The sequence below is a fragment of the Boeremia exigua genome (assembly GCF_020726555.1).
Source record: "Boeremia exigua strain MPI-SDFR-AT-0100 chromosome Unknown C7974scaffold_2, whole genome shotgun sequence".
Taxonomy (NCBI): Eukaryota; Fungi; Ascomycota; class Dothideomycetes; order Pleosporales; family Didymellaceae; genus Boeremia; species Boeremia exigua.
Genome location: NW_025763519.1, coordinates 2,899,584 through 2,926,091, shown reverse-complemented (window position 1 = coordinate 2,926,091; position 26,508 = coordinate 2,899,584). Strand labels below are relative to the sequence as shown.

The 26,508-nt window shown below is 51.4% G+C and overlaps 9 protein-coding genes across 9 annotated transcripts; 3 read left to right on the top strand and 6 right to left on the bottom strand.

Moving 5' to 3' along the window:
• Positions 1–409: 409 nt before the first annotated feature.
• Positions 410–1,941, bottom strand: C7974DRAFT_431340 (GPI-anchored wall transfer protein 1; the record flags this gene model as incomplete). The annotated part of the gene is made up of 2 exons (XM_046144769.1): positions 410–1,786; positions 1,843–1,941. 2 exons carry the CDS (start codon positions 1,939–1,941, stop codon positions 410–412), a joined length of 1,476 nt encoding a protein of 491 aa, XP_046002058.1.
• Positions 1,942–3,685: 1,744 nt separating this feature from the next.
• C7974DRAFT_386722 (uncharacterized protein) lies at positions 3,686–5,889 on the top strand. The gene is made up of 3 exons (XM_046141089.1): positions 3,686–4,489; positions 4,539–5,357; positions 5,426–5,889. The coding sequence occupies exons 1-3, from the start codon at positions 3,749–3,751 to the stop codon at positions 5,648–5,650; spliced, it is 1,785 nt and encodes a 594-aa protein (XP_046002057.1). The 5' UTR covers positions 3,686–3,748; the 3' UTR covers positions 5,651–5,889.
• A 103-nt stretch (positions 5,890–5,992) lies between these two features.
• C7974DRAFT_386721 (putative mitochondrial intermembrane space translocase subunit Tim10) lies at positions 5,993–6,786 on the bottom strand. The gene is made up of 2 exons (XM_046141088.1): positions 6,565–6,786; positions 5,993–6,412 (listed from the first exon to the last, which is right to left on the bottom strand). Exons 1-2 carry the CDS (start codon positions 6,660–6,662, stop codon positions 6,232–6,234), a joined length of 279 nt encoding a protein of 92 aa, XP_046002056.1. The 5' UTR covers positions 6,663–6,786; the 3' UTR covers positions 5,993–6,231.
• Positions 6,787–8,026: 1,240 nt separating this feature from the next.
• On the bottom strand, positions 8,027–10,560 carry C7974DRAFT_116392 (heterokaryon incompatibility protein-domain-containing protein). The gene is made up of 2 exons (XM_046135077.1): positions 10,087–10,560; positions 8,027–9,964 (listed from the first exon to the last, which is right to left on the bottom strand). The coding sequence occupies exons 1-2, from the start codon at positions 10,457–10,459 to the stop codon at positions 8,157–8,159; spliced, it is 2,181 nt and encodes a 726-aa protein (XP_046002055.1). The 5' UTR covers positions 10,460–10,560; the 3' UTR covers positions 8,027–8,156.
• Positions 10,561–12,104: 1,544 nt separating this feature from the next.
• Positions 12,105–14,289, top strand: C7974DRAFT_386713 (uncharacterized protein). The gene is made up of 3 exons (XM_046141087.1): positions 12,105–12,711; positions 12,774–12,987; positions 13,039–14,289. The coding sequence occupies exons 1-3, from the start codon at positions 12,381–12,383 to the stop codon at positions 14,066–14,068; spliced, it is 1,575 nt and encodes a 524-aa protein (XP_046002054.1). The 5' UTR covers positions 12,105–12,380; the 3' UTR covers positions 14,069–14,289.
• A 1,471-nt stretch (positions 14,290–15,760) lies between these two features.
• On the top strand, positions 15,761–17,074 carry C7974DRAFT_461012 (uncharacterized protein; the record flags this gene model as incomplete). The annotated part of the gene is made up of 2 exons (XM_046146151.1): positions 15,761–16,910; positions 17,046–17,074. The coding sequence occupies exons 1-2, from the start codon at positions 15,830–15,832 to the stop codon at positions 17,072–17,074; spliced, it is 1,110 nt and encodes a 369-aa protein (XP_046002053.1). The 5' UTR covers positions 15,761–15,829.
• A 175-nt stretch (positions 17,075–17,249) lies between these two features.
• On the bottom strand, positions 17,250–20,690 carry C7974DRAFT_386711 (heterokaryon incompatibility protein Het-C-domain-containing protein). The gene is made up of 3 exons (XM_046141086.1): positions 20,132–20,690; positions 18,202–20,084; positions 17,250–18,150 (listed from the first exon to the last, which is right to left on the bottom strand). Exons 1-3 carry the CDS (start codon positions 20,537–20,539, stop codon positions 17,511–17,513), a joined length of 2,931 nt encoding a protein of 976 aa, XP_046002052.1. The 5' UTR covers positions 20,540–20,690; the 3' UTR covers positions 17,250–17,510.
• A 1,065-nt stretch (positions 20,691–21,755) lies between these two features.
• On the bottom strand, positions 21,756–23,333 carry C7974DRAFT_116350 (mitochondrial distribution and morphology protein 12). The gene has a single exon (XM_046135076.1). It carries the CDS (start codon positions 23,273–23,275, stop codon positions 22,016–22,018), a length of 1,260 nt encoding a protein of 419 aa, XP_046002051.1. The 5' UTR covers positions 23,276–23,333; the 3' UTR covers positions 21,756–22,015.
• A 1,925-nt stretch (positions 23,334–25,258) lies between these two features.
• Positions 25,259–26,302, bottom strand: C7974DRAFT_372890 (uncharacterized protein; the record flags this gene model as incomplete). Its single annotated transcript, XM_046140083.1, has 2 exons — positions 25,259–25,796; positions 26,082–26,302. The coding sequence occupies 2 exons, from the start codon at positions 26,300–26,302 to the stop codon at positions 25,259–25,261; spliced, it is 759 nt and encodes a 252-aa protein (XP_046002050.1).
• Between the last annotated feature and the right edge of the window lie 206 nt (positions 26,303–26,508).

Here is a 26,508-nt window from a genome sequence, read left to right as displayed (position 1 = left end):
GGTTGCCGTTCTTCTGAACCTGGAAATCGAGCTTACTCCAAGGCCAAGCCTTGGGCGCACAAAGATGGTTTGTAAGTAGGCGACGCAATTGGATTCTTCGGAACGCCCAGAAGACTCATCACTTACTCCTTCACTATCAGCTACATTGCGCGGTGCAACACGACTGGAACGGTTGATTGCAACTCGAAAGCATGGCAGGAGTGTTTCCACAATTGTCACGAAAGAGGACATTAGCATTACGATGACAACCCGGTGATAGATAAGTATGCCCCCGAAGATCTCGGACTAGTCATGATGTGTATCAATGAACTAGCGACGCTCACGAAGCTGAAGTAAATGAAGCACTCTTCGTCGACTGAGATCAAGCTCAATTCGAATGTATTAGTCTGAATGAGGGTATCTACCACGTTCACAGTTTTATGGAAATGTTGAACCTGTCCAAGCCGATAGCGAGACCAGCGACGGTCGCGATGTACGCACCAAGTACGGCGATCGACTGCAAAACGCCCATGTGAAGCGTCGGCATCGTCATGTTGACAAGACCCGTGAGGAGGTTGGCAGCTAAGAAGACCGCAAGACCATTGCGATTAAAAGCGTACAGAACCGTGCTTGTAGCATCCCTGACTCTCTGTGTTTCCTCTTCTCTGCTAGAAGCCTTGTGGATGTTGGGAAAGAGAAGGGCCTCGATAGCGCAGACAATAGTGATTTGATAACTGTTGAAAGATGATACCCACAAGAAGTAGGGAAGATTGGCGAGTCGTCGAGATACAGAAAGCCGGAGACCATAGTGGCTAGTCGAGACATAGAAGAGAGCTGTCCAGACAGTAGAGATCAGGGCCAATCGCCCGAGTGCCGTGTGGCGCAATTTTGTCAGAATTGGGGCCCCCTTAGGAAGTGCCTGCTGTCTAGGAAGAGCAGATAAACCCAGAGACTGGCCAGCGAGAAAGATGGCAAGATATCCGATGAAGGAGAAGATGCCTTCACGGTTCTTGGAGAACAGATCCGTTCGCGGTGCTACCAGGATGAAGGCGCCAAGAGATGTGTTGTCTAGAGCCAGCTCATACAGCCCTGCAAGTATGCATGAGAGGACCATATAGGAAGGTACAAGGTTGAAAACACTTTGCAGTAAAGCGGCAAAAGGAGGCAGAAAACCGAGCGTGAAGAAGAAGTTCCAGTGTACCCCGTACTCTGAGACATGTTCGGCGTAGTCCAGGCCTTTCACTGAAACGAATCGGATGATACCAAGGATGAGCAGTGGTATGGCATGTCTAAAGGATATGATCAAGCGTTTGGAGAGCGGTGATCTTCTGCCAGAGCCCTCTTTGAGTGCTGATCGAGCAGAGACCACGCCAGCCGTGAAGACAAATGACCCTACACCCATGTCCATCAATGATGTACCCCAGTTTTCAACTTTTGCAAAGCGCCGTGGAAAGACAGGGAAGTCTACAGCCAGTATAGCGATACAGGTCATAACCATCATGGCACCCCGATAATGTGTTATGAAGGGCTTCACTGGTAAATCATCGAGCCTAGTATCTGCAGATTTGTCTTTCTTCAGCGATCGTGATACATCTCGCTTGACTACCGCCGGCTGTTCGAGAACGATGAGGCCCGCCGCTGGCAATAGCAGCAGGATATTCAGGGTCCATGGCGATGAGGAGTACACGGTCGTGGCACAGAGCGTTGCGGCGCAATTGAGGAGAAAGTCGACAAAGCAGGCTGCAGGCGTATATGGAATGAACAATCGAAGTCGTTGTTGTAGTACGGACCATAGCAGAATGCTTAACTAGAGAAGGGCGTCAGCCGAGCCTTTCTTAGCATTTGGTAGAATGTGTACGGTACAGGCATGGCAAGGGAAACGCTGTTCACATCGGCGACAGAGCTACCGGTGTGACCTGTCACCCACGCCTCCTTCATTTCTTTATACGTCTTCAGCGCCATGGGTCGAGGTCTGTGGACGCCAATTGCGCGTCGTGATGTCGGAAAGGCCTACTGAGCTCGACGTGTCGAGTGGTCTGGAGTCGTGGCCCGAGCTCCTTCGTCGAATTTTACGTCATCAGACCGTCTACGTTTGGTCCTCCTATCGAACATCGAAATCGATACCACTTCTTCATCAAATCGGTGACCCCATGCTGGTAACAGGACGACGCCTTCCGAATCGTTGGGAAGTAAGAGTCCCCTAGGTGATGCAGTACTTGAGCTGAACGGGTTGTTCGCGCGTGTGCGATGACTCGTTGCGACATCGTGAACTTCTAGCGAGGCAGTGCTTGCAGCCATTGCAGGCATTCAAGATCACAGTAAATATTAGTAGCATCTCTGCCGATCTCATACTCACTAAGTGCAATGTATGAGCACCGTCTCCAGCTGTCCACAGGGGGTTCTGGCGCAATACCAAGTTACGAGATTGATGAGCAGAAAGCGCTTGGTATCTTAGAGCGAAGAAGCCTTGGGTGGCTCTTGCCTGGTTTAATGGAATTCCACGCAGACTGCGGGGCCCTGGCTGTTGGACATGCAACCAAGTGCCTTCATGATTGATCGTCTGTCTTTGACGGCTCCGCCAAGAACCAACATTCACCTTCACTATCATGCCACACGCATTGACACGCGGCCCCACCTCGAGTGTTCACTAACAACATGCATCAGTTTGCCGTCAAGTTCTCACCCTCTTTGCTCCATACAACTTGACTCACACTACCACCACAGACAGCGAGCTTCACAATGCCGGCACCTCTCTTCGACACGGACTCAACCCCGCGACAGCCTGGCTTCAGTCTTACTAAAGAGGGTTCGAGAATCCCGAGTCCTCCCAAGCTTCAGCAATCCCGCAGTGCAGGCCGTCGCAGTCCCTTCTCTGTAAGTACGACTGGATCGCCATGCTACACAGTTCTATCTGCCACGTCCAACGCCAGGTCGCCCGCGCCGACATCCAAACTTCCGCGTAAGACGACGCCCACACAAAGCACGTTCTCAAAAACCTATGCACACAACTGCAGGCTCACGACGCCGCTTGCAGTCTCGCCACGTGCTAGAGGTGGGCACCAACCTACTGCGATTACTGTGCCGTTAAACGCAGTAAGCATGTATTCTTCATATATTGTCACTGCAACTAACTAGGCAGAACTCTTGCAAGACTACAACTCCACTCAGCTGCAACAAGCCACTGCCTAGTCCGCCCATCGCGCAGATTGTGAATCCAGCAAGCCCACTCAAAGCCCAGCGCACACTCGTTGACGCAGAAGCCGGCACTCCTACAGATGAACAGTGGCCGATACTTCGACCTGAGAATGTCTCACCGTCACAACAATCCACTCCCTTGACTGATGACAAGCCATCACAGCGCAGCATCTCTGGAGGCTGGGCACTCGAAGAGAACGCTACACCTATGCCCAGGAGCCGAGCCATCACATCCTTCTCAATTGAGAAGTGCACACTGTCGCAGACTTCTACCGAGGAAAAGAGGTCCAGCCACGAATTTAACCAGACAAGAGAAGCGCGCCCCCTCAGCTCCACGAACCCCTATGCGCAACCCTTCCACGCATTTTCGACGGTGAACGAGGTAGCTGTTGATAGTTTGCTTCCCCAAAAGCAGCGAGCTTCGCCATGCGTGGCCATCCCACCTCGTACTAGTTCCAAGCGTAGTCTTTTACCGTCCCCAGACGCTGCAACAGAAGAGCTTCCTGCCCTGCCTCCATCTGCATCATTCCAACACATCACTGTAGGCTTCAACAGGTGGTCAGAGATCGAAAATATGACCGAGCGCACTAGTGATGAGCAATTGGACAACGGGGAAACCAGTGAGATCTCACACTGTCATACCGCTGAACCGGAAGCCACTACACTCGCACTGTTCGACAACGCAAACATGATACAGCATAACTACGGCTTGATCAATAGTGCTTCTACATGGAACCTGGCTGACGAGTCGTCTTTCGATAATGAATCCGAGATTCGTTATGAAGGTAGCGTTCGAGTCAAACGCCTCTCGTGCCCTTCGTCCAGTACTGGATCTGGTCCGACTCTGAGAATCTCTGCAGATGCAGATGCAGTACTTCTCGGTCGGTGTGACCCCGTTTCTGCAACACCAGCCTTACCTGAGCAGAATTTAGAGCCAAACTTTCACGAGCGTACCGTTAGTACTTTAGCTGGACGGGTATCTCGGCAGTTGATCGTACAGATGGCTTCTTCCACCAGCCCACGCACACCGATGCCGTCATCAACAGCCATGGAAATCTTAGAGGGCCGGTCATTTAAGATCACACCGATCAGGTCCATGCAGCTACCTCAGGGAGTCAACACAGAGACCTCTCCTGAGAACCATGCGGCTATAGACATTCCTTCACCAATCAGATTCATAGAGGAGCATGATCGGCCGATCTCATCTCGAGCAAAGCCTCGAAGATCATTCGAGGCTTGGCAAAAAACATCATCCTCGCAGTCTAAGCCAGACACTATGCCTCAGGTGTTTAATGAGAACCAAAAAGACGGTAGTGTAAGTTAATCCAATGCTTGCATTGATTCACAGCTAATTCACATGCTAGGAATCTGGGTGCAATTCCACAACGCTCTACAATAGGGTGCAGATGCAAGTCCATGACTCTGCTGTCGGATCGTTGAGGCCAGTATTTCGAAAGCAGCAACTCATGACACAGACAGCCCAAAGGTCTACAAGTTCCGAGCTGGAGAATCCGACGGTCATAGGCAGTACCAACTCATCTTTCCTATCGACCAAGCGTGTCAAAGCTCGAGTTAGTCCTTCCTCGATACGTGCACCTAGCTCAGAGACGCCGAGACTCGCACATTCTACTTTGTCACAAACTAGTGTTTGTAAATCAGGTTCTTCTAGATCGGGAGAGACAGAACTTCTGAGGCAAGACGTCGGTACTGGGATTCGCGATAAATTCAGCAAGGATAACCAGAATTCTAAGCAGTCCACAGTTGACGCCACGCTAGAAATGAAGAAAAAGCGCAGTCTTCGAAGTATCTTTCACAGGCGCGACCCAGGAACCACGCTACCATCAACCAAAAAACAGGGTCCAGAACGGTCTTTCGTTACTGGAAGTACTCTAGCTCAGCGCATCAGAAACTCTACCAATTTTTCCAAGATCAGCTTATCAAGGCCAACTGAAGTTATACCGCGAACCGCACAAGGAATTGTGTCTTATACAAATAGTACCGAGACAGTAAACCGAAAGGACTGTCGTCAGGCCACGCGATCCGCTGACCCTCTAGTGCTCCCTCACGGACCTAAGCCTAGTGAACAACACGAGACAGCAGACTTAGTCCACAGGATTCTCGATAATGTTACATCGATGGGAGAGGAGTCTCCAGATCGACTGCGTGGTCTCGAAATCGCAGAGGTAAGCATTACTTTCGTGCCTATTCTGTTATACTGTGTGAATTCGTACTGACAAGTTGAACTATCTAGGCTATCTTGCAGGCTGTTGAGTGCTCTAAGGAGGCAAAATTGAGTGCTGAGCTAGCTTGGAAGTATGCTCGTGACGCTGACCTGAAAGCTCAGTGCGCAGGTACCGAGCTGGAGCGGTTGCAGAAGCTATGTCAGCCTAGCTTCGACAATGAGACAATGCAGGCGATCAAGCAGTTAATCACCGCGGCTGGAGTTACGAGGCTACCCAAGTCAAGCGGGAAATAATGTGTTCATATGAACTCGGAAGTTCGACTAGAGAATAATATGTTGCCGAGCTACGCTGACCCTCATAATGTGAGACTGAACTTCAAAGGAGGTTTCATCATACGCTCTACTATCCTGGTGGCTGGCAGTAGGATCGATATCACACCTGAAAAAATGTGGAATCGATCTGTCGGGAATCTTAGGCTGCGTTTGCTCATGTGGAACAGCTGCCTGAAGCCGCGACAGTTCACTGAGGGCCTGTAGCTTTGCTGAGGTACAGCGCAGTTCCAACAATCTCAAGCCTTATATCTTACTCTCGTCTGCCTGACAGAGGCATTGCATCACCCTCTTGCACTCAAATCGTTGTTATGTAACCTTTTTCAATTCATGATGGCCAAGCTAAACGGCGCATGTGATATACATATTGTACAAGTCCACACTAAGACGTGATCGGTGTTGCAACACAGAGCGCCGAGTCGGAGGCAGAGTGTAGATCCTTCGCGCCACAGGATTTGTGCCCATTGCTTATTTGCAATGCCGCCTGTCATGTCGATTTGCTTCTCTTCTTAGCTTCCTCTTGTCCTCATTGCATACCCAGTGCCTCACATTGCACCGGGGAATCCCTGCTTCCCCTGCGCCTCACCCTGCATCTTCTCGCTAACCTTGACATTGACCTCGAAGAACTTGGACACACAGCGGTCGAGGCAGACCGACTCGCCCTTGTTAAGATCGGCTTCGCGATACGCTGTGTCGACACATTTCGCGGAGCAGGACTTGAGCAGACTAGACACCAGCCAGTTAGCACATGTGTACGAGTGTGAAGAGGGCGATGTTGGGTTGAGTGTGCGCTGTAGTAGTCACATTGGCACCTGAGCAGCAGAAATAACAGTAGATGAAGTGGTGACCCTGATGGAATTGAGGGAAGATATGCGTACCGGCTGTACATGTCGGACACCATATCGATCTCGGTCTCTGCTGCTGCAATCTTCTGCTCGGAGGAGAGCTGGGGGCGGCCGCCGAAGAGGAAAGACATCTTGTGTATTTCGTGTTGCTCTACAAGGACAGAAGTTTGTAGTTATTGGCGAAACCTGAAGCGATGGAGCGGAATGTGAGGGTGTGTTTTGTTGCTGGTGCTTTGGGCGCTGGATCTAAGCAATGATGTCGCGTTCCAAGGCCCAAAAAGCTGGAGTCAAGGAGCTTGGAGCATCTTGTGCCACGTGCACTTGATGCGTCCACGCCTCTCACATTTCTGGGAAAACAGCGGGCAAGCAACCTGTAAGTCTACTGACTTTTACATAAAAGCTAAAGCTATTAAAATGCTTTGGAATCACACTGGACTAAGCAATACCTATGTTATAGGCAAAAAAGTATTCTATAGCGCTTTATGCATTTTCCTACTTTGTATGAGTGCGAAAACTTTTTAGGTACGTAGCGGCAAGCATGACAGTTCGATTGGGACCTCTTACAGGTTCTTAGGCCGCCTGCGGCGGCAGTTGGACTTGCTGAAGTTACTATATAGATGAATCTAGCCTTGTACTTACTCAGGCTGCTTAATGCCACGAGAAAAAGTAGTTCCTATGAGATTCGCTGACCCGAGAATCCACGCATCGAAGAATATCATTTCAATTAAGCTCAATGATGGAACTTGCAAGAGGGTAGGTTGTTTGCATGTTAAATTCTAGTATCTGCGCAAGGCCCACACAAGCTAGGAGAGTGTTTGATGTCTTTTCTTAACCAACCTTGCCTAGTTGTTGACAAAATAGATACCTTATCTCTAACCACACGTGCTAACCATCCGTTTCCGCGGATGCAAGAACGGGTGCCACATTGCCAAGATGCTACCCAGGTACTCTTGGTCTCGCTGATGCATGAATACTCATTGACATCTTGCATGCATGATCGACATGCATCGTCTCAAATGTGATCTACGTACTACCCTTGAAAGGGGGCTGTCAGTTCTGACCTAGGCATCTCACTGACCTCGTGAGTTTAGCGATGTCGCCGACCACAGACCGTCATCTTGACCATACTAGAATGCATGTTGCTCGTTATGCGTTTAGCGAGTCCGCGGAGTCGAGACGGCTGCCCCAGGCTCTGGTCTGCAGCCGCACTAACATCATGTATCAGCCCGACGTACCGAGTTTGTACAAGGCACTAGTACTGCTGTACCATCGGAATCAATGCACTAGTAAGTCGCACGGAACGGTGCACTTGGCATTGTGGAATCAAGTTTGGTACTCGCTTACTGCGGGTGCCGGGCTTGAGTGAATACATTTAGATCGGCTTGGCTACCATGCGAGATGCATGTACTCATCATGCAGAAATCATGCAGGAAGTCACTCCAGAACCAATAATTGTGTTACCAATGTTGAACTTCCCGCTTTCCAATGAATCCACTCCGGGAGAAGTATCGAAGCTAAACGCTAGCCAGTGTGAAGGGTATCGAGAGCACAATAAGCGAATGCGAGCCGCTCGCAGCATCTATACCTTTTCAAGATGCAGAAAAACCAATAAGAAATGTGCCTGCCTAAACAACAGTGAAACGCTGCAATGGGTAGTTGTCGAGTTGCGACATATCCTGAATATCAGGGAACCAGTGGTCAAAGAGTGCCTCCGCATCTTCGCTCATCTCGTCGTTGCCTGTTCCTGAGCATTCGTAGCATTCGAGGCGACCGACGCGGCGATACATGCCACTGCTGTTGGATCGTTGCAGCACAAGGCCAATCACTGAAGACCGATATGTCATGCTCACCAACACGCAAGTGAGTGTCTCGCCATCGCGCAATGGCTCGTCGTGTCGAGCTAGAGGTACATCTGGCATGAAGTCGACTACGACACCATTTCTCGAGAGAAGATACGAAGCACCTTCCGCTGATACCATGGAGTTGAACGTGACTTCTGTTGCCATAGCCGCTGACAGCTCAATACTTTGTCCAGACAGTGGCGACCAGCTTGCAATATCCTCCTCTGACGAAGCGAAGGATGCCCTGCACGCAAGATCCATTGCTGAAGTGGTGTCAAAAAATATAGGAGAGCCTTCAACCGATGCCCAAGACCAGCTCGGAATATTTTGACCAGGAAGAGGTTTAGATCGTCGGCATATGGTGCTATCATTAGGATACCAGAGCAATCCCATCGTGCTAAATGACCATTGACCAGCAATGTAGCCCGAATGAAGAGCGGGGGATAGTTGGTTCGCGATGTTGGCTATAGCCAACAGTCTGTCCGAGTCGTAAGTCATGTTCCTGGCTGTAAACTCTGTGACGACGTAGCTCCAAAGCTGGAGTGCTTCTTCTCGCTTTTGCGAGATATTCCTTGCTCTGTTGGTAAGGGTCGTAGAGGCAAGCTGAGAGGTGACACTCTCGATCCCGTTCATCGGGTCATGCACGTTTCCGTCAAACGATGGCCGTCTGTTCGTCTCCCAGATCATTCGTGCGAGCTCTTGTTTGATCGAATCGGTAGCCCGAGAATCGAGAAATGGGTCAGCAATCCTTCCACACTCACATTGATATCCTTCGCGGCATTCGAGGATCATCTCGCTCGTTGTGAAGTGAAGTATCCGTGGTGAAAGGAGACGTTCAATGAATGCCCAAGCTCGTTTCAACAACGGCGTATCCTGATTGGCACGATCAGATATGTTAAAGGGAAGCTCCCAATCATTCATATGCGCACTTTCATCGAAAGGTGCCTTGAAACTGTAATGACTCGGCTGTTCCCTGACATATATTTTGAAAGCCGAACCTTTATTGTCAGTCGCTTGGATCTTGAAGGGCTGCACTTGGGCAGGAAAAAGAGGTTGGGTGCTGCTATCAGTTGCAGAGGTTGCTGCGATGGTCAAGAAGGCATTGCCAAAGATTTGATCCATGGTCATTGATTCCTCGATTCTGGAGGCAACATCATCTTGGATGAGACAGAAGGCATCAATCCAGAGCCAACGAAATCCAAGTGCTCTTGTGAGAACGATCGCCTCCTGGATCGCTCTTGGTAAGGATGTCCATGGTATGCCCTTCTTGTGCGATTGTATCGTTCTTGTCGCACTCTTTGGCAAGCTCTTTGCCGTGCCCCAAATATGACTAAGCGCAATGTATTCTCCATACTCGTATCTGCTCTCTTCCTGGTTGAAGTCGGACTCATGCAGACGTATACTTTTCGAGTCGGTTCCTGACACATCTAAAACTCGTTTCGGTAATGTGGTTGATTTGGGTTGTCGACATTTCGAGTGGGTTGCGAGGCAGGACTTAAGTAGATTGCGAATCGTGGCAAGGCCTGTGTCCTGCAGAGGCTGGCTTGAGATCTGACGGCCTCGCCCAATTGCGGAGAAGGATGATTGTCCATCTGCAAAGGTCAGCCACACGCGTTCTTACTAAGCCTGTTGTAGAAGAGATCGGCACGCTCTCGGACATGACGAAGATTAAGAATGGGTAACATAGTGCCTGTTGCTTGGAGTGGAAACGTACCTCCATCTGTGAAGAATTCGAGCTTAAGGTTCGGCCAGCCTGCACTGCCGTGCTCGTCATCTTCTTGGTCGTCGCTGTGCTGCTCCTGCCATCGAACTTCGACCGATAGGTGATCTTGGGAGCTTCGTTCGGGCACTGGTTTGAATGATTCTGCTGTGATTCGGATGTCATTTTCCTTCACGTTTCTGAAACGCTCGTGGTGCAACAGAATGCCTTGCAAGAGCAATCCACACGCGCGGCAATCAGCGGCACTTGTACGAAGGTCTGGCATTGAAGCATCGACCCAGTACAGCGCGCCCGCTTCGATGTCCTGGGCACCATCCACGGGGTTCAAATTCTTTTGCAAGCCTTTGCAGGTCGCGCAAACCATCATCGCGATAAGGTTAATAGAGACGCAGTGCGGTCAATGTACACCACACCGTATCCAGGGTGGTAGATTTGTGGAGGGGTTGGGTTGCAGCAAGGACGCGGGGTATTTCGAGCTTTGTACGCCTGGCATCTGACTGCGACATGTATTAATATTGCGTCGTGCCTTACCCTGAGCCCCTTAGCCACTTGTCACTAACAGAGATATGGATGCGTCCCAAGGACGGCAGGAAGTGTCTGGACCCACTTGAGCCTGTGGTATGTTGTCAGCTCCTCGATTGCCCTTGCCACGCTTGTGCCAACGGAACGTGCTCCTGCGTGCTCACGCTTGTCCTGCAGTGTGGAGCTCTATTTCGGCAGCTCGGTCTCGAGCAAGTACTGCACTGCCGAACATTGACCATAGGCAGGCTTGGGACGTGGTATGTAAAAGGAACAACTAAGGGGTCTTTCCGCTAAGCCCGGCTACCGAATCAAAGGTTTCGGGCACGAGGCGTCTTCATGATGGTGACCACAAGTCCGAGAGTCACGTTATTTGCCACTAGATGATATTGGCTCGATCTCGAGGCGTAGCTTTACAATGCTCGTTGATTCGTGGAGAAGAGCAACAGAGTGCGTGCACGTGAATCTCAGACTTGTGGTCTCCACTACGGGAGTGAATGATGAACACCACTGCAGGCTGACGCGTGTCTAGCTGTTTGCTAACGAACCCAAGAGAAGCAGTCGAACTTCGTGTCAATGCTCAGGGCCCACTCTCTGTCAATCTCCCGCATGCCTGGGAAAATCCCAGCCGCCCGGAATCTTACGCATGACAAATGTCCATCCTTTTGCTTTTTGCTTACCAGGCTGTCATCTCGATCGCTTGATTTCACAATTAAAATTTCAGCTGAGCCTAGAGTTTGGGCGCAAAGCGCGCTGTTCAGTGTAAAATCGAAATGAAGAGGCCCCTTCGGACAATGTGTGTGGGGAGCCACGGTATTTTACGGCAGCCTTGTGGCTGGATCACCAGGACAGGGACTATCAGATGCAATCGAGCTTGGGATCAAACAAAAGCCACAATTGGTCGAGCTCGCTACACCTTGTGCTGGCCTCAGACCATTGCTGACTTGCAGCTTTGACCCGGACCCAACGCCCGGGGTTCGTTGCGCCAGTGTCCCGACTGCCATGTATCTGCAGAGTTGCTACAGACACGCTGTTTTGGTCTACCAAGTATCACCATCAGATCGCAATACCAGTACATTGGCTCATCTCAGACATGGGTGAGATTGCAATATCGGAAAGACTTATTTCACCCAAGTGCTTACAATAGCGAACACGAACTTGGCCTGGTCGAGCATTCTGGCTGCGACAGCTCGTCACGCGCAATGCGATTACTTGCATAAGTATCGCGTGTCGAGCCCTATAGTCGCGTATCGAACTTCACCGTCTTCTAGGACGAAATAAACTCCCGGACACTCTTGATGTAGGGCAAGGGTAGCTGTATTTACCCAGCAACGACCCCGGGCGACCCACAGCGGTCGTCTGGTCTGAAATGTGAGGCAATAGGCATAGCTGCAAAGATTCAGTATCGACTATTGAGACTGTAAGGAGCAACGGTGTAAGTTCAAGCCTCCGTGATGGCTTTTTACCTCACCTCACGGCTCAGCTCCAGGATACATGGACATAAGATCTCATGCAAGATGCCTTATGATTGATGACCGTGAAGGAATACGAATCTGTTCTTAATCTTGGCTACCAAGGTTGATAATGTTATTAGATGCAGCAACAGCTCAGGGTTAGTTTGAGTGAAATTCGGAGACGATCGTACTGGTACTTCGCACACGAGTCAGTCAGCCTTAGCGCTAGTGGCGCCCGCCGTTATCGATTGTGCCCCACCCCTCTTCACGCAGACTGGAGTCCGTCTCTCGACCGAGCGCATCGAAAAAGGCAAGATGGCCCAAATAATAGACTCTTTGCGGCACCAGATAGCGGCTCATGAAGTTGCTCTTCAGGATCTACGGCAACAGCTTGCAGAGGCAGAACATAACCAACAGCAACAAGAGAAGGTTCTGCGTCAGAAACCAAAGCTTTCGAATGACCCTTTGGATCATGACATGAATTTTGGTGTCCCAGACGATTTCCGATCAGAGGTTTTTGCGATACTGGATCAGGGGCCTCTAGTAGCAGAAAACAATACAATTGAAGGAAGGCGATGGCCGCTCACGCCCAACGAGTACAGGAGATATGGTAGGCAATTAATTATGCCAGAGATTGGATTGCAGGGTGAGCTTGTACACTGGTCGCATACAACTCGACGATATCGAATCTAATGCGTCATAATGTAGGCCAGCTGAAGTTGAGAAAAGCTAGAGTGCTGATTGTAGGTATGGGCGGTCTCGGATGTCCAGCTGCGACCTACCTAGCAGGTGCAGGAGTTGGTACCCTTGGATTAATAGATGGGGATGTAGTCGAAGAGTCCAACCTGCATCGTCAAATACTACACTCCACAGCAAGGGTGGGCATGACCAAGGTGGAAAGTGCTATGGTCGCATTGAGCTCGTTAGTATATTTGGGGTCTTGCCGGCGACTGAGACATTAACACGCGCTTAGGCTGAACCCAAATGTCGAACTTCTGCCTCACACATCCCGTCTTACTCCAGACAGCGCTCTTGCGACTTTCAGAGATTACGACCTTGTTCTCGACTGCACGGACAACCCGGCGTCACGTTATCTCATCTCAGACACTTGTGTTCTACTTGGCAAGACGCTCGTATCAGCATCCGCATTACGAATCGATGGCCAGCTGATGGTGTTGAACAACCCGCCTTTGCCAGCAGGCGACACCAAAGGTGGACCTTGCTATCGATGCATATTTCCTAAACCACCTCCGCCTGAATCGGTCGTATCCTGTGGAGATGGAGGTATTCTGGGCCCTGTCGTGGGTGTCATGGGTGTACTTCAAGCTCTGGAGGCGATCAAAGTTCTGACACAGGAGCTCTACACAACAACAACAGGATCGATAGAACCACCGAGTCTGCTGCTATTTTCTGCATACTCCAGTCCGATTTTTCGGTCGATTCGCTTGCGTGCACGTAAGCCAAAGTGTATAGCGTGCTCGGCGCACTCGACGATCACAACTGAGGCGCTCAACTCGGGAAGTCTAGACTACGTACAGTTTTGTGGAAGTATCAAGCCCACCAACATACTCACTCCACAAGAACGTATTTCTGCTGAGAGTTACGCGAAGCTCCGCTCAGGAGTCAATCCATTCACAGGCACCGTGTCGAGGAAGGACAGCCACATTCTCATCGACACTAGGGAAAGAGTCCAATTCGAGCTTTGCAACATTGACGGAAGCCGAAACATACCATTTTCAGAAGTTTCTATGGCACCCGCCAATAACGTCAATGGCAATTATTATTCAATGGATATCGAGGAGCCGTTGTGGATAGAAGAGCTTAGGCAGCAACCTGAAAAACCCATCTTCGTGGTTTGTCGCCTTGGGAACGATTCGCAAGTGACCGTGAAGAAGCTGAAACAGCTGGGGCTGGACTGTGGTGGGAAGAGATTTATCGGAGATATACGAGGTGGACTAAGAGCTTGGAAAGCAACGGTTGACGGTGACTTTCCGGAATACTGAATACCTCTTCATTGAGCCTACCTCCAGATGTGGAGTGGTTGCAGGTGACTGTGGTTTAGATCCAATCTTAGATTTCGCGTGCAAATCTTACATCTTGCACCTTGCATCAGAGCAGAACTTACAGTTGCTCCATGTACCAAGACATCGTCAGGGAGCGACTCCTGACGACCCATGAAATCTCCGGTCATCTTCTTTGAGCGTTCCTGAAAGTTATCCGTGATAGCATACACATATAGATCGATTCCTCTTTGCAAATGATCGGTGGTGGCGAGAACGACTCAGTAGGCAGCTGATTGAGCACTCATAGCCTCGCTTTGCACTTTAGGGGCCGGTTGGGAATTGGTCGACGGATTCACCTCGACATGCGTTGCAGCCGCAACGCACGACCATAAAGACGTACACATGATGGGTCTTCTGATGATAACAGAGACTTCTGCTCGTGTGTGTAGCCGAACAATCCTTAGTGCCGCAAGCAACGTGGATAACCGCACGCGTGGGGGAGAAAAGGAAGGGGCTCACTGTCATGGGCGATGACCACGCAGCGTGTGCTTGATCTTGTATCTAGCGACTTCGACAAGCCTAGTGTATAACCTTCTGCTGATGCGCAAGTGGTACCCTGCACGACACCATGTCTATACTGACTCAGTCACTATTCAGACTGCGACACAAAGCCCGAGGACTATGGAGCATGTGACCAGACCGAACCGAGCAGAATGTCAAGCAGCTTTGTTGTTTTCGTGTCAGGTCTCTACCCTTCCTCTGCTTGGTAGTCTGAGCAGGAGCTTTAAGTAACATAATGCACCATTAACGTTCTTCCACTGCACGACAGACTTCGACCAATGAGAGGCCCATTGGTACGCAAAGACATATTCATGCCCTGGCTTGTTTGGCACTTTCACCAAGCAGACCCAACCCAGAATGCGCCGGATTTATTTAAAGACCTAGGTATACTTAGTTTTTAAAGCAGACCAACCTGCAACAGGCTCTCCTGTCGCGTAATTAGGTCAGAGTCGCTGCTTATGGTTGAACATGTATCAATGCTGTGATGGGGGAGGACCTCATTATATAAGCGTTTTGAACCGCGACCTCATGTTTCGACTTCTCCAATGGTGGTTCTTTACCATCATGTACTTGCGCTTCACTTTCAACCCGTTTCCCCGCAGCAGACTGATCCGACCAATGATGCTGCCAGATGCACCGCGATTCATGTTGCCAAGATCACACTATTGATGTCAGGAAGATTCGAAACAAGACAGGTGCACGGTTGATTGTGTCCGCGGAGGATTTGCGGATTCGAGCAAGGTTGTCAAGGATCTGCTTGACAACGCCACCGATCGTGCGGCACAGCAAGCTCCTTAAAGTTGAGCAAATTCAATGATTATACAGTGATCAAGCTCTTCGTTACCTCCTGTGGCTGTGTTGCTAGGTACTGTCTTCCGTGTGGCGGTATTTGTGGAAAGTGGAAGTCCCCGTTAACGTGCTAGCACGTCAACAAACGAGTGTTCGTGCAAGGATGATGGAGACATACAAGGATTCACGCCGCAACTCTAGATCTTGTTAAATCGTGCACGGCCGATGGTGCCTTCCAAAGCCTATTCAGCCACTTTTAAGCGGGTCTGGACTGTGGTAGCGCTAGCAGACGTGCTAAAGTGGTCTGATTTCACCCCGTATCGCTCTTGAATTCCAGCCTCACACAAAACCGAACGATATCGCAGCTTACATTGATCGATTTTCATCTTTCGCGTTCCATACAAACAAACGATGGGTCAAGAACTCTTACCTGATAATGTCATTCTAGCGACGATTTTCCCTCAAGCCAAACCAGTTTCAGTAACCGTCCTTACCCACACATTCGACGCTTGCACATTTAGGGCGCAGTTCGAGACACAACCATGCAAAGACTGGCCTATGGACTTGATAGTACATATGGAAGTATTTGATGATGTGCCTGTTCTGGAAGTGGTGACAGCTATTGGGAGAGCTGCAAATCATCAGTTCCCCGGACTTGTACCAGAGACCTACCAATGCGACAAGGCTATGACTGCTGATGGAAGAGACGTGGAGTACACAGTCACAAGGTTTCTCACTGGAACTGTACCTTTGGAGTCTGTCTGGCCGTCCCTCAAGCCTGAGCAGAAGGAGGCTTTAATCGATGCTGTCGTTATGGCAGTCAAACAAGTCCATCAAATGAAACGAACAGATCCCATTCTTGAGGAGCTCCTTGCGGGCACGCCGTTCATACATGAGGATGGAGGTGTGTGCATCGGGGGACCAAGGAACGGATACTCGAAAGATCTTCGCGAATTCCTCACACACCTTGTCGATCGGAGTCAGCTGCGGCGATCAGCCACATCCGACATAGTCGAGACTGCAGACGGCGTGCTGATACACTCTTCACTCCCTGAGCTAGGCCAAGTTCTTCTCACGCATGAGGATATCGAAACACTGGACAACAGCATTGCGCTGTCCCATAACGATATTGAACCGCGCAACATTTCCGTGCAAGCCGTTGTTAGCACTGACGGGACCACCAACTACGAACTTGTTGGTATCATCGACTGCCACAAAGCAGGCTTCTTCCCTTTTGCGTTTGAAACTGCGCACAAGGACCTCTCTCTGGGCAACGAAAATCTATTTTTGGACTGGTACTTGCTCTTCAAGGAGAAAACACGATCCATGATTCCGGATGTGGTTGCGTCAGAAAAGCTCATTAAAGCGGTGAGAATCATCACCAAGTCCAAATGTATGCAGCAAAAGACAAGTGTTATGGCAGAGTTTCGAAGAAGGTGGCTCGAGAAGGAGGGTCTGGATCTCAGCGAGGATGTGTTGACGGGATGGGAGCGTAAGGAGATTAGTGAAGCGGAATCAAAGCAGCCGTGGGTCTTCTCGTTAGAAGAGAATGTTAGGTTGTATGAGTTGGTAGCTCAGGACTGCCAATGAATTGTCTTGCACCATACCGCATACACCTGTAACACAGCTGAAGTATCTGCTGGTGAAGCAATATAGCCTACCTCCGAGAGACTTGACGTGACAACAAGACCGAACTGTTCTGTAGTGCTAATGGGTAGACATTGGCAAGTCCTCACGTTTCAGAAAAAACGGCGGATAAGCGACGTTCAAGTTGACAATGTAACTCTAACATACAGCTTGAAGATATTATAATAATAAAAGTGAAAATTTAGTTCCATATTACAAGCATTCTGTGAGAATCTATTGAATTTTTCCCTACTTTGCTGTCGTGTGGTGTACGTGGCTCACACCCTTAGCCCGCCACTTGTCCTTCAACGTGAGAGGCAAGGTTTCAAACTAGACTATGGGTGCTGGCGACCTGTGTTGATCACATTCTCGAGAGGCGGCATGAGAGGTCAGTTCTCTTGGACAGACTGTTCATAGGTGTAGATACCGGGACTGCAGTGCAGTTCTATCAAGATGCTCTGGAGCTCTAGTACCTGCGACCCTGACCCTCCTCTCCATAGCCGCCTTGACCGTAACCGCCACCGTAGCCGCCTCCCTCCTGCCTGCGGCCTTGGTACTCATCCTCATCATCCCGTCGGCGGCCATGATGCTCACCACCGAAACCTCGCTGGCGAGGCTCGTCGTCACCGCCAAAACCACCAGGCATTCTGTCATCGCCGAAAGATTCTTCACGGCGGCCTCCACCGTATGAATTGCCCCCGTAACCCGACGATTCTTGGCGACTGTGACTCTCCTGCTGACGAGAATAGTCTCCGTATCCGGTCTCTTCTTGACGACCATATCCACTCTGGCTCTCTTCACCGTACCTTCGCTCCTGCCCATAGCCTCCAGACTGGCGCCTCGGAGACGGGCTCTTGCTCTTCTTGCGCCTGTGTTCTTGCTCGCGAGATCGCGAGCGGCGCCTTTGCTCGCCGGAACCTGAACGACGCTTGTCAGCATCGTCATCCGAATCTTCGTCACCACTACCATATTTCTTGTTTCGCTTCTTCTCTTCTTTCTCGCGTCGCTTGCGCTCTTTCTTCTGACGTTTCTCATACGAGTCCTCGTCTCCAGACTTGTCGTCGTCCGAAGCGTCTTTCTTGGATTTGTGGGACTTACCGCGTCGCCTATTTATGGGTCAATGATCTTGCCTGTGGGTGAGATGCTTTTTGACTTACTCTTTCTCCTCGTTGTAGTACTGTCCTTGGCGATCAAAGCCCTCGCGACGCTCCTCAGATTGCCAGTCGTTACCGCTTTGTACACGACGTTCCTCGCGGCGTTCGTACCCACCTCCGGTGCTGTAGCTGGAAGTCTCTACCGTTTGCTGGTAGCTATAGGATCCACCCTGCTCATCCTGCTCCTGGCGACGATACTCTTCACGGCGTCCACCAGCAGGATACTGAGTCTGCTGATATTGAGCTTGACCGTAACGTTCAGGATCGCCGTAGGACGACTTCTGATGATGGCCGGACTCGGAGTAAGACTGAGTGTAGGAACCATCTTGGCCATAGCTCTGGTTGCTGTTACTCTTTCTTTCGTTACCGCCGAAAGCATCTCCGAGTAGTGAGCCGCCGACTCCAGCGACAAGACCACCAACAAGACCTCCCAGAGCACCACCTCCAGCAGCTTCACTCGCAAGCTTAGCGACGTGATCGGTGGCCTGCTGAATCGGTACCTGGCTGGGTCCCTTGCCTCCCTTGATGTTGCCGAAGTCATTGGCCATGCCGAGAGGCTTCCCACATCCGTGACCCTTGTCCTCGACTCCCGGCTTGTGGTTTTCACCGTTCTGCACACCTCGACGACTGAGCTTCTGGCGCAGATCGTCCTTGCTGCGCTCAGAATGGTTGTCCCACCAGCTTTTCACAGTACCGTACATAATGTTGCGGCACTGATCGGAGCCACGAACATTTCCGCGTAAACAGGCAGGGTGATGGAAGACGCCGTCAATGATACGGCTGATAGTCTCCTCGGGATCAGCTTGTCCATCCCAGCACTCAACGATTTGTGGCACCGCCCAGCTGAGGACGGCAGAAGCAATCTTCCCAGCAGGTTCATTCAACAAGTTGGAGAAGTGATCTTTCGACAGCATAGAATGCGTTGGGTCAGTCGATTCATCATCGTTAAAGACGATGTGCTGCTTCTCACGAGAACTGGCAATGACCTCGGATGAGCCTTCTTCGAGCTCAGTCTTGACCTGAGTCAAGATGGGAAGGACATAGGGAGCGAGCAGGCTGAAGACGAAGATGGAAACCTGGTCCTGAACTTGCTCGATGAGCTCAGGAAGCACGGGGATCTTCTCGACGAATTCGCTGATGGCCTGCATAATCTCGTCATGGAACTCCATGATTGGATAGATTTGCTTGACCATTTCGCCAACCTGCTCAGTGAAAGCCTCAGGCTCTTTCGGCGTGACATGCAAGTTACCCATGGCGGCGGCGTTGGCATTCTCCTCGAGCTCGTCGGCCTTGCTACTTTGATCCTTACCGCCAAAGATGCCGTCAGGAAGCTGACTTAGCAGATCCTTGATCTTGCTCTTGTTCTTTGTCCTGTCAGCATTCGTGATGGCGCCTTCAAGCTCCTGGAGCTCGGATTGTGTTGCCTTGTCTGTGATTTCACCGCAAACGGAGTGCAAGAAGTCGACCCCACCAAAGGTACCAGTGACGAGAGGGTAGACTTCCTTACGAGCCTCTTGGACTTGGATGCGAGAGTTACGTCCAACGTGAGGGAAGATGTCTCGTTCTCCCATCTCGATAAGAGCAAGCTCAGTATAGTTGGAATGAGCTGAGTAGTCCTCCAGGCAGTGGGTTGCGGTCCCGAGGAGGCGGAGAGCCTCGTGGAAGTCGGGACCGCGCCCACCTGAGCGAATACCGAGATCAATGCAGCGCCTCAGTAGGTCACGAACCATGGCAGCGGATGTAGTGATGCCGAGATCCTCTGACGCAATGTAGTTCTTGAGTCCGGTGCGCTCGTCAACGCTCAGCTCGCGGCTCTCATCGACGGGGCCTCGTAGGCGGCGATCGTAATCACGGGCGTCAAGGTTATCGGCGTAATCTTTAGGGTTCTACCAGGTCTTTAGTTTCTAGCCTCGCAGTGCACCGGTCAACATACATCAATGTGCTCTTCAGGACGGTAACAGCCCAGCCTGTCCCGAGTAACTTCGAACTCCTTGGTCCCATATCCGAAACTCAGGAAGCCGAGAACCCAGAGTAAGATGCGGATGGCTTCAGCAGACACCATCTTGACAGTGCCCACATCGACGGCTTGTGAGTAGTCGCGCAGCCAGTTGCCAAAGTAGACACGCTTGACGTCCATCTTGCTGAACTTCTTGCCGGTTCGGCTTGAGATAAGTAGTGTAAGTAGTGTATCCTCGATATCTCCATGGCGCCAATTCTGCCCCTCAATGGCACTCAAGCTGGCAATGTTACCAGCGCCAAAAGCATGGGTGGGGCGAGCCCAGAAAACAAGGAGGAGAAGGCATGGCAGCCAAACGTCGCTGAACGAAAGCTTCGGCGGCATCGTGCTTGCTATCGTAGCTTTGGTAAAATATGGTAGGTATTGTAGGTGTTTGCGTGAGAAAGCTCTCAGGCGTTGGTTTGTATCGTTGGGCGCCAAGGGTTTCAGCTTCTGGCGGGGCAGAGCGAGCAGAGCAGCGCTCTGACGTCACGTGGGGTTTCATGTGCAATTCACTGGGTAAAGAAGCCTGATTCGGAGCTTGTCTCACACGTGGCAGGCTTACATTGGAAGCTCATGTTATGAGAAGGCATTGCACACAGATGGATGTCTCATACCTTACACCACCTGGATGGATACTCGACGCGTCTTTGTCAGGGTTTGGACATTTGGACCCTGAAAACAACGCGTACCCTTAGTAGCACTTACGAAAATCCAACCACCAACACTGCTGACAGGCTTGGGAAACTTCTCCCTGTATGTGTATCTGAGGTTTGGCTTTTCGTGTGTCTGTGCGTTTCCGCCCGCTCAAATGCATGACAGCTGTGGGACCGCGACGATAGGACCTATCAGGGCAGTTCAACGACCTCGTGAAGCAAATTTGAAGTCTGGTTTTCTAGACTGGGACGGTGCTTGTTCATCTACAGTCTTTTAATCATGGGGTACGAATCCTGTCATGTCGGCCACGGTGGAAATTCGTTTAGCTGGGCATGGGCGTTGAGTCGACCTGTGATGTCGTGCTCGGAAACGTGAGTTCAGTCGTGTCTCCATCGGCTGGCGGCGAAGCTCCTGTGCACGCTCTTTTTGAAAATACAAATGCATTCCTGCGCATTGCCAGCAAGGGGTGTCGGTGAAGCCCAACACGCCGTAACCACAGTCATGGGAAACGGGAATCGCGGGATCAAACGGGCAGGGCGCGTCAAATGCAGTAGACGAACAATCAAATGGGGATTGTTTATAATGTTTTGTGCGCTAGTCAATGGTAGTACAGCCGACGAGGCGAGATGCCGAGACGGATACTGACTTTGACATGCTTGTCACACTCGCACACTGTAACCCGACTTTATGAACGATTGGCACAGCTGCTGTCTTCTGTAGCATCAACGTGGTCTGGCTCGATCACTCCCGCTGTCATTAATGCTGAGCTCAAGTGTCCCACTTGTAAACATCTCGCTATTGCGGACATCCATCAAGTGACGTGACGACGACAAGGCGCCGATCCATGTTGCCTAAATGGACTGGTGTAGCGTATGGGGACAGACCTACTGCAGATGTATTGCCAATGCCGTGAGACGCGCGCCCTGCGCTGTAACAGTTGCTCAGAGCGGGCCGGTGTAACGAGGAGAAGCGATGCTAGGGTAGGTGCATTTTGACAGCGGTGTACAGCGCCTAGAAGAAGCCGAGTGACATATTCAAAGTGGACTGATTCATTGCTCCGGTACACCCTGTTATAGCAATTAGGGCTGGAACTGTCAATCGCGTGTAGTTGCTTGTTTCGACGTGCCCACTCAGTATACAGTATACTCGTTTTGTTCTGGCTCTTCAAACAAGAAATGTCCAAAAACTTGGATAGACAAATTCATCCTCGAAAATTCGCCTGACCTGTTCCAGAACAAACGACTCCACCTTTCCTACGTTCTTGAGCACCTGTTTTCCACTACCTTGGCCTCCGATTTCGCTCTCTACTTTGATGTTCTCCAATAGACCTCCAACTTTTAGGCGCGACGCAAGATCCGACCCTTGGAGTGTTTCACGACCAACCAGAGCGTCTGCATCATCAGGCGAGAGGAAGCAGAAGTGAGCGCGTTTCTTGATATACGCCAGGATGGCTACACCGTCAAATGTAAGTCCAGTAATGTTGAGTTTCAACGGAATGCCCACGAAGCTTGGCATGGGGTAATCCAGGAGAATTTCGGCGGTTAATGACATCTTGATGTCGCCGGAGTATTGCACATGTGTCACAACCTGAAGATCCTCTGGACTCTTCTCGCGCATACAAGCTGGTGCCGGGGACGGTGTTCTCTCATAATTATGCTGTGAGGATGAGTCATTTGACTCGGCAAGAGGGCTCATCCTTTCTTCGTCATGCTTATGCTGTGAGGAGGGCCGTGGGCTGGGGTCTGGGTTTGATTGCGGCGTCAACGTCAATGAATTCATGGAGGCAGTTTGGTGGAGACGCTTGTTGGTTGGTGTTGTGGGCCAACCATGCGGGTTTTCAAGCCAGCCCTGTATTTGTGCACCAGCTACAGCAGCTAAAGGCGTCGTGGCACCAGAGAGCCCTGCTCCCAGAGGGAGGTGGAAGTAGTTGAGGTTCGAGGTACCGCCAGGTATACCGGGTGTGGATACCCTGGGAAATAGGTGAGCTCCCAGCTGGTCAGTGGGATGTCGGAACACAGTCGGTCTCGTGTTGATATATGATGGTGTTACGCTGGGTTGTCTGGAGGTACGATGGTCGGTCTGCGGTGGATCTCTGCTGGCATCTCGCGTATGGCGATCTTTTGACGAGTATCTCGAGTGTTCATTGGTGGCGTCATGTGGCTCATCGGCGCCATTAACGTCTTGCTCCTCGTCGGAGCATTCTGCATCTTCCTCATAGAAGTCTGGAAGGGGGTCGCAAATGTCCTTAATCTCAATGACTGGAGGCACGTTGCCGAAATCGAACGAGTGAACGTGGACAGAGCGAATAAACCTCGGTAATGTCACTTGCTGAAACCGATCATGAATAAACGCGCGTATCTTCTCTGCGCGGACGGACCCATCTGCGCCGCCTGTAATTGTGTCCCAGTTGATATCAACGGACATTGCTGTTGACGTATCGTTGGGTCCACGGGTTAATGAAAGAGAAACGCGTCGTCCGACTGCCGAATGAGGAAGCGACCACCGAGCGCAGGAAAATTGACGACCGACCTGCCGACCAGCGCCAATGCTATCGCCACCCCCATTGCACCATTCAACAAGGTCCATATCATGCAACACATGTGACTATGCACCTGCGTCTGCATGGTCTCCTGTTCGACGTGTGTCTCCTGCCGATGTATAATCTACCCCGCTGAACGCACGTGCCTCGCGCTTTGTGCTTCTACTACGTGGAAGAATATTGAGCCTGAGTTCTTACGTGAAACGGTTTTATTGGCACGATACCTATATCATAACAGAGCCAGAGCCGCAAACCGTCTCTGCATGGCTCAGGTCTCAATGCCCATGTTGCAGATCACTGCTCAAGCAGCCTACCACAGACGAATGGTAGACGACTGAGCAAGGGATAGCGTAACGGGTGCATGTAAGCTCGGGCTCGGCGTGGCGGCAGAAGACGTATGATGCATAATCCAAATACCTAGGCGCAAATTATATCATCGGGCCAATCAGCACTATCCAACGGCTGGACATCAATCAGCTTGCACCAACTGCACCTGCCGCACATGCCTGGGCAAATACCTACACGGTACTTGCAACATGTGTTGTTTACCATTCTCCGTGCTAGACATTCCTGGATACTATGCAAACCTTTTACAAGACCTGGTAAGAACCCCTTCTCAATTGTCGAAACTGCATAGTACCAGATTGGGATGCTTGTGCATATCGACTCCGCATGTATCTCATTCTCGGCTGCATGGAGATCATTCCAGTCTTGTATACAACAAGCGCCACGCCGCAGGACCACATGAAAGCCCAACGCCCTTGCTGCTTTGAGCTTTGCTCCGGAAAGGGTGGCTCGTAGTGTAGCGTCTTGTCTAGCCATGTTGCTTGGCAGCTATCGGGTCGTGTTTGGGTGGGAAAGCACTGGGGTTTTCGTTCGGCCTGTTGCTCCTCGGTCCACCAGCGCATCGCGACGCTCTCCTCGGACCGAGTAGGATGTCGCATGACATAATATAGCTTACCTAGACCAGTAGATCCGCTCTTAGCTATCACACGAGTTCGACATATTATGCTCCGTCTGAGCGAGGTAGTCAGACTTAGCATTTCGACTGACGCTGAGTAACCAATGATATGACGACACAGAAGGCTGAGATAGCAAGTCTAGTTTTGAAGTCCTGTTAGTGACTACAGTTGTCGTACAGTCTGAAGGGGCGTCAGTAATGTCGATTGGCGAGAAACGGCAGTGCATACTGTATGGCAGATCAGCTTTGCTTGATTGGTCTTGATTCTTCATTCCGCAAATGGCGCATGCACAGGCGAACTCAACGGTTGAAGTATGGCTGCCCAGGATCGGAGCGGTCGGGCTCCGTCTCGGACGCGTTTGAATTAGATGACTTGTTTGTGCCTGACTGCTTCCTCATCTCGTGGCTTCATATAGCCAGAGACCGCAAATAGAACCATGGCGGCAATAATGGCGAAACGGTAAATGAAAAGAGACCAGCAGAGTCCTCTGTCTGCGCATCGCGCGACCAAATTAAGGTGGGCCCGTAACCAAAGTCGAAGAAAGAACTGTAGAATAATACAAGGTGGGAAGTGCCATGCAACACCAACCTGTATTCCAAACGCCGGACTCGCAATGTCCATAGTCCATGTTATCCCAATGCCCATTGAACGCCAATACTTTTATTCCCGTGACGCCGTGAAATGCAGCCTGTGGCTCGAGCGATGACTTAGGGGCTCGTTGTGCCCAGGAGGAAGAGGTCGAGCGACGCGTGCGCATGAAGACAGCCTGCACAGCAACAACAGACAACGGTCTGTGTGTCACCGGCCATCATGGGTATCGTCTGGATCAAAGCTGTGGTAGGACACTGCAGGACAGAGCTGTCAGACACGTGTGACGCGGCGAGGGCCTTGGGAAGGGTCGTACCTCTACCGATCACAGTGATCGCACTTCTCGTCGTGCTTGACCGTTTTAACATTCGAGACACCGCAGTTTGCACTTCTCGATGCAGCGCACGCGGCCTTATCTGAGGTCGAGTGGCCACAGCTGTACTGGTGTACGACTTTGGTGCACATACTGAATGCTGGCGAGAATAGGCGAGGCAGGCGCGTTGCACGGCGGGGGGCGCCTTTTCGGGCGGCGCTGAGGTCGTGGAAGAGGAAGGCGGGGTGGAGGGTGAGCGCGCTGATTGGCCGGGCAGCGGGGAGCTCCTTCTGAGTTCGTCGCAGACGGAAGGCACTGGTGGAACTGAGGCAAACAATGCGGAGCGCGGCTCGACGAGGTGCAGAACGCTGGCAACTGACAGGCGGAACACCAGGCAGGGCGTCGAGCAGGAGATGGGATGGAAGCTGGGGCTCTACGAAGGGCAGAGCGGGTTGTGGAGCAGCAGTCAAGGTAGCTTGCCAGCTAAATGTGCAGCCGAGCAGAGCAGTGCCAAACGAAGCGTGCGGGAGAGAGTGGTAGGAGCTTTCCTAAGGGGCAGCCGGGGCAACAAGAGAGTTTTATAAGACAAACATCGCAGCGTGCCGGACTGACGGTACCTCTCGAAAGATGTTAGATTACTGCCGCTGCCGTTTGCAACGAGAGTGCGACAGTCGTGTACAGCCGTTGGCCCCGTCCGGAAAGGCAAGGACTGAGGTACATAGCGGAGCGTTAGCCTTTCACGCCTATGCAGGCAGGGATCGCACCTGCCAGGATCATCCTGTCTGGCGGCCAGCGTCTGCTGCACGCCGCTCCGCCCAATCGCAGTACCTGGACGCGCAGAAGGCCTCTGTCTTTCGACGTCTGTCGTGCAGCCTGCTGCTGCTCCTCCCTCGTTCACTGCGTCCGCGCCCCTCGCGCGCAGCGACCTCGACCGCAGCGGTCAGGGTCTGCTGAGCACGGCGGCATTCAAGCAGGAAACAGCCGGTGCGCCAGTCACCGACACTCACAACGACCGGGCATTTCAAATTGGCGCTGCCGCGCAGCACCATCTCTGCAGCCCATCACATGGCGGTCCGCGCTTGATAGGAGCTATCTTCGATGGAGACGGGCGGCCACAGACCCAACATTAGCCGGATGTGCAAACGCTATGCCGCGCTCTAGCACGCAGATCAAGCGGAGGAGAGCCCCGCCCACTCCTGTCGCGCAGCAGGTGAACGGCTGCCGCCAGCATCAGACGGCAGGGCTGATCAGTTAG

Coding starts and splice junctions, on each gene's coding strand:
- C7974DRAFT_386711 (XM_046141086.1), bottom strand. CDS start 20,539: ATGCCGCCGAAGCTTTCGTTCAGCGACGTTTGGCTGCCATGCCTTCTC. Junction 20,085..20,131: donor GTCCTGAAGAGCACATTGAT/GTATGTTGACCG, acceptor AAGACCTGGTAG/AACCCTAAAGATTACGCCGA. Junction 18,151..18,201: donor TACTACAACGAGGAGAAAGA/GTAAGTCAAAAA, acceptor ACCCATAAATAG/GCGACGCGGTAAGTCCCACA.
- C7974DRAFT_116392 (XM_046135077.1), bottom strand. CDS start 10,459: ATGATGGTTTGCGCGACCTGCAAAGGCTTGCAAAAGAATTTGAACCCC. Junction 9,965..10,086: donor CGAATTCTTCACAGATGGAG/GTACGTTTCCAC, acceptor TGACCTTTGCAG/ATGGACAATCATCCTTCTCC.
- C7974DRAFT_116350 (XM_046135076.1), bottom strand. CDS start 23,275: ATGTCCGTTGATATCAACTGGGACACAATTACAGGCGGCGCAGATGGG.
- C7974DRAFT_386721 (XM_046141088.1), bottom strand. CDS start 6,662: ATGTCTTTCCTCTTCGGCGGCCGCCCCCAGCTCTCCTCCGAGCAGAAG. Junction 6,413..6,564: donor GTGTCCGACATGTACAGCCG/GTACGCATATCT, acceptor GCTGGTGTCTAG/TCTGCTCAAGTCCTGCTCCG.
- C7974DRAFT_386713 (XM_046141087.1), top strand. CDS start 12,381: ATGGCCCAAATAATAGACTCTTTGCGGCACCAGATAGCGGCTCATGAA. Junction 12,712..12,773: donor GCCAGAGATTGGATTGCAGG/GTGAGCTTGTAC, acceptor GTCATAATGTAG/GCCAGCTGAAGTTGAGAAAA. Junction 12,988..13,038: donor GCTATGGTCGCATTGAGCTC/GTTAGTATATTT, acceptor ACACGCGCTTAG/GCTGAACCCAAATGTCGAAC.
- C7974DRAFT_386722 (XM_046141089.1), top strand. CDS start 3,749: ATGACCGAGCGCACTAGTGATGAGCAATTGGACAACGGGGAAACCAGT. Junction 4,490..4,538: donor AGAACCAAAAAGACGGTAGT/GTAAGTTAATCC, acceptor TTCACATGCTAG/GAATCTGGGTGCAATTCCAC. Junction 5,358..5,425: donor GTGGTCTCGAAATCGCAGAG/GTAAGCATTACT, acceptor TGAACTATCTAG/GCTATCTTGCAGGCTGTTGA.